This window comes from Ursus maritimus, unplaced genomic scaffold (genome assembly GCF_017311325.1).
Source record: "Ursus maritimus isolate PB19 unplaced genomic scaffold, ASM1731132v1 scaffold_36, whole genome shotgun sequence".
NCBI lineage: Eukaryota > Metazoa > Chordata > Mammalia > Carnivora > Ursidae > Ursus > Ursus maritimus.
Window position 1 is genome coordinate 19968986 of NW_024426230.1, and position 9145 is coordinate 19978130.

General features: G+C 37.7%; 1 protein-coding gene across 1 annotated transcript in view; it reads right to left on the reverse strand.

Moving 5' to 3' along the window:
- MIS18BP1 (MIS18 binding protein 1) overlaps nt 1–8555 on the reverse strand; it is a 42125-nt gene extending 33570 nt beyond the window's left edge. Inside the window, 4 exon segments of the mRNA XM_040620868.1 lie at nt 535–1016; nt 5267–5691; nt 5693–5887; nt 8105–8555. Coding sequence (XP_040476802.1) covers nt 535–1016; nt 5267–5691; nt 5693–5793 — 1008 coding nt within the window. The 5' untranslated portion in view covers nt 5794–5887; nt 8105–8555.
- Nucleotides 8556–9145: the final 590 nt, after the last annotated feature.

A 9145-nucleotide genomic window follows, 5' to 3' on the forward strand; every position in this document is an offset into this window, starting at 1 on the left:
TGGAATTTAAATACCACTATTATCCTTTTAAAAAGTTATGGACACACCTTTAACAATTGGAAAATTTACATCTTTGTCCTGGAACTTGTATTCCATTCCACTTCATTCATAGAATTTATCCTAATGTAACATAGCGTGATAGCCTAAAGTGTTTTATTGGTCACTCTATATTATTTTACAATAGGAAAAATTCTCAAGTCTTCATAAGCTATAATCCCTTTCTCTTTTAATTGTTGTTAATAGTACCCCAAGAATCAGAAAAAAAAAAATTAAAAACATAAATGAACTCAGTGTTCATCCCCGAAGGGAGTAAGGAAATTGTTGAAGATTATACAACTAGTAATAGAGCAAGGTTAAGACTTAACACTTGGATTCTCTTACTTTCAACCCACTGCTCTTTTCACTAAGCCACAATGCCTCTACACGACATAACAATAAAACACAAAAATGAAGCTACTAATAAGAGTTTAAGAGCTCAGTTCTTGAAGAACGAGGGTAAAAACATAAATGTAAATCTGATGTTAGATGCCCTACCTTATTTTTTTTAACTCCATTTGTACGAGTTTGACGTGTACTTGGAGGAGAATGATTTGAAGCATTTCTTTTTGATTTCCGAGGTATTGTTATATGAAATCTTGGAGTTGCAAGCACAATTTTACAGGTATCATTTATGGAACCCAGATCAGTATCTCTGGGCATTGTGCTCTCATTTCCTTCCTTAATTTCCTCTTGTGAAGTCCTTTCTGTTGTCATCTTACTATCAGAAACCATTGACTGACCATCATTTTTAACAGGAACACAGTTAGTATTGAGAGTCTCAACAGCAGTATTTTGGGATTTTTCAATGACAGAATCAACGCCTTCTAAAACAAAGGTGTCCTTTTTGGACTTAGTGGTTACAAATGTATTCTCCCTTGAGTGAAGAATCTGTTTAGCCAACTGAGCTCTAGGTAATGCCTTGTTTGAGAATCCTGCAGTTGAAATATTTTCATGTTCTTGGTTCAGAAATGGAACCTCTGCAAAAAATACAAGACCAAACAAAATTTATAGAAGAATCATATGAAATTAAAAGAGAGAAATAGAATAATACCAAACTGTTTATATTAAAAAGAAGTGTTCAGGTTAGGAATGCTCCACCCTTTTGCCCAGTCTCTCTGAAAAGGATGCCTACACAGGGCAAATAAGTATCTAGAACATTCAACTATACATTCAACAAAACAAAAAGCACTTTACCATAAATTAAATTATGCAGAGATGCTTTCTTTTCCTTTGCTTTATCAGAAGGAAAGTACTATTTGATGATACTAGAGAAACTTCTTGCACTGAAGTTGAGTTTTGTTTTGTTTTTAAAGAAAGAGGAAATTGAATTGTATTAGTCACTGAGAAGAAAAAAATGTCTTTTATTAACATTTAATAATGATCAGATCAATATAGTATACTTCTGTAACATAGTTAATTACCCTTTTTATCTTCTCATGCTTTCATTACATTCTCTGTATGTACAGTATGCTGAGAAAGAATTTTTTGAAAACTACATGTTATAACTTGTCAGCTCTAGACCAAAGTATATTACTGGACTTCGAAGCTTAGTGATCTGGAATAAAATTCTGGTGCTGCCACAAATCAGAGAGGCATATCTTAAGATTATATATGAAGTGCCATCCAGTCTGGAAAATTCTGATTCTGCTTCTGGTTGCTGTAAATTTCTAAAACGTGAAAAAACAGGTGAAGAGGTATAGCTTGTATGTTAAAAGTTGCAATGTTGTGACTCAATAGCAGACACAACCATAATTTATACACCTTTGACATCTCTTTAGTAGACCTTCGAAGACAAAATCTGGTAGGCTTATCTACTAGACAAGTAGGGACTAATAGTATTGCCTACATTTTATTCTACTTTATATCCTAGATGGTTAAAGTTTTATTTCTTGAAGGTAGAAATGAGTTTCTTTCACACAAAAAGGGGAGGGTAACAGACTTAAAATTGGAGGAAAAATGGAATTATTTTATGTTTAATTTAAAATATTCTGACAAAAATTGGTAGTGATTATGTTTTAGTAAATATGCAGCTTTAGTTTTAGAAATCTTAAAGATTTTGTTATAATGATGTGTATCATAAAAGAAGGGTTAGTTTTTATTTCTTTAACTCATTCTACTAGAAATGGCATGCAACGCAGTAAAGACAAGCAGGTAATTCAATCAGATATAACCATGATATAGAATCTAGGTCATTTATTTTAGAGTACAAAGTCCATGCAGATTCTCCAAAAGGTCTCTGAAATTACATACAAAATTTGTGTTTCTATAGGTGTGCATTTTCTGGGAAAAGAGCCATCAGATTCTCAAAGCAGTGAGTTATTTCTTCCTCTCTAATTCCACTTGACAAATAAAACATGCTTTAATGTGCATTATTTGCTTCTCCCTTTCCTCCCAGACTGTACGAAACAGATTTTGTGTACTCCCCTACCTCCATCCTAAACTCCCTTAGAAACTCTGCTTTTTGTATCAAAACATATCACTGTCTTTGAAATACAACAATATATCCACAGTCTATTGTGTAGTAAAGAGCATGGCCTTTCAAATAAGTACCTGTATTAATTCTCAGCACATCACTTATTACCTGGGAGACGTGGAGCAGACATAACCTCTTTGTAAGCCCCATGTCCTAGACTATTAAATGAGCATCTACCCAGTGTCTGCTGAAAGGATTATATGAGATAGTACATGTAAAATGTTTAGTAATTACTGTAATTCATTAAAATCTCTATTTCAAATGTCCCAAATTCTGATTATTCTATCCTCCCAGATCATTCTCTCAAATCCAATGACTATCCTAACAACACCTAACACTTCTTCACACTTCCTCATCTACTTCAGGTCCTCTTATCTCTGTATAACTAACTTAAATTTCACAGTCCCCTTATACACACACCTCAACGCCCTTGTCCTCTTCATCCTATTTGATAAAATTACAATCCTGACAAAATTCAACTCCCTGCCTATTCCCCAGCAACACCTATGCAGCTAAATAGGACTAAAGGAAAACTCATAACCACACTGACTACTCTCATTTAAGTTCATGCTCACAAGTCTCAGGTAGATCCTTAATGTTGCACAAGAAATCAAATTTAGGGGGCGCCTGGGTGGCACAGCAGTTAAGCGTCTGCCTTCGGCTCAGGGCGTGATCCTGGCGTTATGGGATCGAGCCCTACATCAGGCTCCTCCACTATGAGCCTGCTTCTTCCTCTCCCACTCCCCCTGCTTGTGTTCTCTCTCTCGCTGGCTGTCTCTATCCTGTCGAATAAATAAATAAAATCTTAAAAAAAAAAAAATCAAATTTAGGCCTAGACCATTTACTCTTCCACTCTCCTGTATTATTTAAACCTCCACCTCCTCAAACTTTAATACCAGCTTCCCATGCTCACTTTCAGCTAATGATTTTATTGCCCACTTCAGATTATTTCTTAAGTCATAAACACTGCCTATCTTCTTGTTGAACATAATCTGTTCGTGTTCCTAGATAAGGCCAAAATTTCCATTTTCAGATTCTGTTCCATCTCAACTACTCAAGGTATCATACTACCAATTTTAGTTTTTCCTTCCCTACTGGATCATTCCCAATAGCATACAAAACTGTTCATTCCCCATATATTAAAAACAATAAAATACATATATATGTATATTAAAAAAGAAATATATTTTAAGTAGGCTCCAGGCCCAACATGGGGCTTCAACTCAATAACCCTGAGATCTAGAGTTCTACACTCTAAAGACTGGGACAGCCAGCCAGCCACTCCAAAACTAAAATATTTCAAAACCATACTTCCCTTATTTCTTTGCTCTCTCCGGAGAGTCATAGACACTTACCACTGTCAATTTCTCTCCTTCACATTCTCTCTTGAACCCTCCTGAATCACATTTTTGATCCTATCACTCCACTAAATCCCCTCATCAAAGCCACCAATGACCCCCATGTTGCTAAATACAATGGTTAAATCTCAGCCTTCACCTTACTTGACTGATTAGCAGCATCAGATATAGTGAAAGACCCCTTCCTTAAAGCATTTTGTTCTTTTGGCTTCCCAACTATCACTTCTGGTTTTTCTTCCTCCTCATCTTCTTCTTATGGTTCGTTTATTCTTAACTTCTAAATTTTGGGGTGCCTCAGGAGTCATCCTTGAATGTTTTCTCTTTCTACACTTAATCCTTGATGACCTCATTTAATCTCTTCAAATACCACTTAGGTGCTAATGATTCCCGAATGTATTTTTCTCACCTGGACCACTTCCCTAAATTCCAACTATTTTTTTTCAACAGCCTAATCACATCTACACTTCAATTTTTAATAGCTATATCAAAACTAACATATAAAAAACTTAATTACTGAGAACCACCCCGCCCTGTCTATCCCATTTCAGTTAAATTATTCCATTCTTACAGCTACTCAAGCAAAAAAACCCAGAACCGAACAAACAAAAAAAACACCCTAGAGCCACCCTTTATATCTTTTACATTCTGCACCCAGTCTATGAGCTCTTCCTTTCAAAATACACCCAGAATCCAACCACTTATTATTCTCACTGCTACCATCTAAACCAAACCAACACCTATCTCACCTAGATAAATGTACTATTTCAAATGGACAGCAAGTGATATTTTGAAAATATAAGTCAGATCTTGTCACTTCTCTGCTCAGAACACTCCACTGACTCCTTAATTTGCTCACGTAAAAGGCCAAACTCTTACATTCACCTATAAGGCTCTATATATTATCTGACTCTACCCGTCTCCTCCTTCCCACTTCTGTCCACTCACTCTGTGATATACTAATCTCATAGCTGGTTCTTGAATTTTTGAGGAATACTCTTATTCCAGTGTATCTGTACCAGCTGTGACTTTGTCTGGATCATCCTTCCCAATTTTTCCAAAATTCTATCTGTATCTATCACCTCCTTCAATTTTTTGGCTCAAATGCCATCTTCTCATTGAACCACACCCTGACCGCCACATGGAAAATTACAACCCACTCCAACTCTCTCCATCATCCTTACCCAGCCTTTTCTTTCCATAGTACTTCTCTTCTATTGTACCATAAAAACTACTTATTTAAATCTGTCTCTCCCACCACCTGAATAAGAGCTAGTTACACAAGGGTTGGGATTTTTGTCCATTTTGTTCACTCTTGTATCCTGAATACCTAAAACAGTATCAGACACAATAAACACAACACATCAAAGCTTTTCAACCAACACATAAGAAAACTAACCTCTTGGTGAATTTTTATCTGATTGGCATGATCTGTTGTTTTCCTTTTCTTCACAGAGGTAGGTATGCTGCAATACTCTTTTCTCAGCTCCTTCAGGAGCAACAATTTTCTTCTCACTTTTTGGTGGTTCCAACAAACTACCGTTTCCTGATGCTTGTTCTTGCTTGTCACGCAGTACTTTTTCTTTCATTCTTTGAAATATTTTTCCTGGTGATTCATAGTTTGCTTTATTTTTCAATCTATCCTTGTTGGGCTTTATGGCACTGATATCAAGAGAGCTGTTAGAGGTGGTAGCCTCTGCTAGCATGGTGGAATGAAATATATTTTTATTACTAAAATTTGTCATTTTTAGCAAATGATTCGTTTTATGGTCATTCAGTGTTAAAGAGGAGTTCTGATATTTTGCCAAATCTTTTACAGGAGTAAATGCTGTCAAAAAAGATTGCATGCATGGGCATATTTCTTCTCTGAGAAGAGGTCTCTGAAGACAAATGCACTCCTGGATGTTTCAAAGGTGTTGCAATCATCTTGAGAAACAGTAGAAACAAATTTTCTCTAACAGATAATTCACTTAAACACAATATTCAGGATAGTAGACCTTCAGCAGGGGTCCAGAGGAACCTGTAGTTCAATGTGAAATCAACCTTTATCATGATTTGGTGCAAAAAAGTTTATTTGCTTTCCATAACAATATTATACTAATTAAAAGGTTTAATTGGTTCATAACAACACTGGATAATCTATAGCTTACAAATCTAAGGTTTTACATTTTTGTTAAAGACTTATTTTATTATTCTAGATGAGCAGTCTGGTCTTTAAATTTACTTCTCTAGAAAAAAGTAGTATTCACCAAATCATCTACTTAGTAACTATAAAAACTTAATTTTGAGCATCTGATTTTTAAATGTACTTGAACCTCAAGTCCTGGAGGTTCCAATCTAATACTGCATCAAAAAGCATTAAATGACATCTGCATATGGCACTATATTAGACTGTAAAAGATTAAATTTCACAAACATTGCTTTTCCTTTTAGGTACTTAAATGTTAAGGCAGCAGCTATGATGATACATCCTAATGAAAGCTGAAAGATTCATTCAATTTTTTAATTAAATAATTCCCAATCCTGATTATGTTATGCTGCTGAACCTTTTAACTATAAGGTTTTAGTTGAAAAACCCTCAAATCAAAAGTAAATTATACTCATGATTTTTTAAAAAATTAGTGCTATTTAGAATTTTTAGAGGAGATCATGTACTTGAGAATAGATGGTCTTAGACTTGTTTTAGCTTGCTTTTATAAATACTTTTTTATTTCCCTCACCTGTAAATTAAGATTCTAGGTGATGAACCATATAGTTGCATTTTGTAACACTTGGTAAATAAATAAAACATTTCCACCTAAGGACCTTGGAACTTAGGAGTTTCAACTTATTGCATCTCTATTGCTGAATTTATAACTATTCTAATCAGTCTTTGACATCATATAAGCATAAAAAGTATATCACAGAAAATACAAACACAGATCAAAGAAATCAAGTATATTTATCTAAGTAACTTGTGTGAGAAGTATGCAAGTTAAAAATTCATATGCAAATAGTATTTTATCCAATAGTTTGTAAGAGAAAAAAAAGGAAATAGTCCTCAATAACAAGAGCTGACAAAGAAGGCTATCTTGGGGGGCGCCTGGGTGGCACAGCGGTTAAGCGTCTGCCTTCAGCTCAGGGCGTGATCCCGGCGTTGTGGGATCGAGCCCCACATCAGGCTCCTCCACTATGAGCCTGCTTCTTCCTCTCCCACTCCCCCTGCTTGTGTTCCCTCTCTCGCTGGCTGTCTCTATCTCTGTCAAATAAATAAATAAAATCTTTAAAAAAAAAAAAAAAAAGAAGGCTATCTTGGCAATCTAGTCCTGTGACACTAAAACTACTGAATTCTTCCACAGAATGTTCATTCAGTAAATATATACTAATAATGCATAGATTTATGTGTTTGGCAATGTGCTAGTGATAGCAACTCTATGCTGAGAGTTAAAATACTCATTAGTGGTTCACTTTATACTCTCAAAATCAAAAATGAATAAATTGGGACAACTGCACACTAAAAACTGGCAAAGTTTGTACAGGTTTACACAATCTCAATTCCTCACAATCTAATGAAATGCTCAACAGGAAGTATAAAATGCAAATAAACTAGTCCACCACTATGGGAGGGAATTCTGCTACATCCATACAAATGAATTCTATGTATTCAATAAAAAAGATATATTCCTATATAAGTACTGACAGAAAACAGCTAGGATATATTAAATAAAAAAGGAAGGAGTAGAAGAGGACGTATAATCGCATTTCTGTAAAACACAAGAGCATAAGCATAGGGGAAAAAATCTGAAAGTGTACCAAACTGCGAACAGTGTTAACTTCGAANAGCAGGAATGAAGGAGCCCTCCATTTTCTCAATAATTTTATTAACATCTATGTATATTTGCAACCAATGTGTAATTTAACCAGAAGAAATAATGAGTTCGATGGATCAACTGTTTCTATGGCACTGTGGATCTTGGGGTCCAAGGGCAGTGATGCACACAAATCACTCTAACGTAAAGGTTTTTTACTAGAAGTGATTTTAGAACAAAGGCCCAGAGCGTTCACCATCGAAACGAATCTCAACGATAGTAGACACGCAACAACTATGTACACACCGAATGAGCAGTTGCGAGGCCCCTTACCAAAACCAAAAACGTACAAATGCCCTCGCGGGCCGAAAATGCTGAGGGGCTGGGACTCTCAGCGCCAGAGGGGACCGATGGCAGGAGGAGAGGGGACCGGGGCAAGGAGTTCATACCTTGGGTGGAGGGCCTGACAGGGCTAGAAGGCGGCAGTCCGGGCTTGGCTTCGCGTGGGGTGGGCGATCCCAAGGCTCGCGCCTCTGGCCCAAGTTGGCTACAGCCCCCACCCGCAGCCCGGCCTCAGGTTACCCTCACTTCCTCCGCGAGGCTCCCTGACACCCCCAACAGTTTGGGAATTCAAATTTGAAGAGTCCGCCCTCCAGCCAGCCCCTGATTGGCGCGCTCAGGAACTACGTCACCGTGCGACTCGAGAAAACTAGGGGTGGCCCCTACCGCGCGGACGATGCTGTTTCCACAAAAGAAGGGTAACCCCAAGTGGCCAAAAGTACCGAGGGCGCCGCTCTAGTCTTCTGCAGAATTCGTTTCGTTTTCAGAGGGCGCGCGCCCCCAACACGTTTCGCCGCTCCTCCCGTTATGCTCTGCGGCAGGAAGGCTTACGTCAGACGTCGCTTGCGTTCTCCTGCGCTACAGCGGTTATTAAGTTTGGCCTTTCTCAGCTACCCTCGTCCCCTACTGGTTTGGTAGCTGGTGTTCTGCTATCTGTTGCTTACTTGTCTGAAGAAACAGCTTTCCGAGTACGTTTGAGAGAGCTTTTCGTTTTCCCTGCCCGCCAGATATTTGAGAATGAGAAAGAACGTTTTGTTGTTGAGAGGATAATAGATTGAATGCAAAGTTATACTTGTAATGGGATATTTAATTGGAGCTGTTTGCCCAAGAAGTGCGATGTTTTCTGAACCTGATTTTATCGAATCCCAAAAGCTTTCATGTTGACGACTTTGGGTTGCAAAGCAGTTTGTAACACTGCACTGAGACTGAGCCCTGCCTTAGATTGCACCCAGTGTTGCTCTACTCTAACCACAGCGGATTATGGTGCAGCCTTCACTCAGCGCCTTGGCAACACGCATTCGCTGACTGGAAGCATTGCGTAGGACGCCCTGTTTCAGGCTTGGGGGCGGAGAAGGAGGAGCCAGAGGAGTAACAAATGTTTTCAGTCCTAAACCCCTTCCAGCTCTGATCCAGCATCTTCTCTCCGTTAA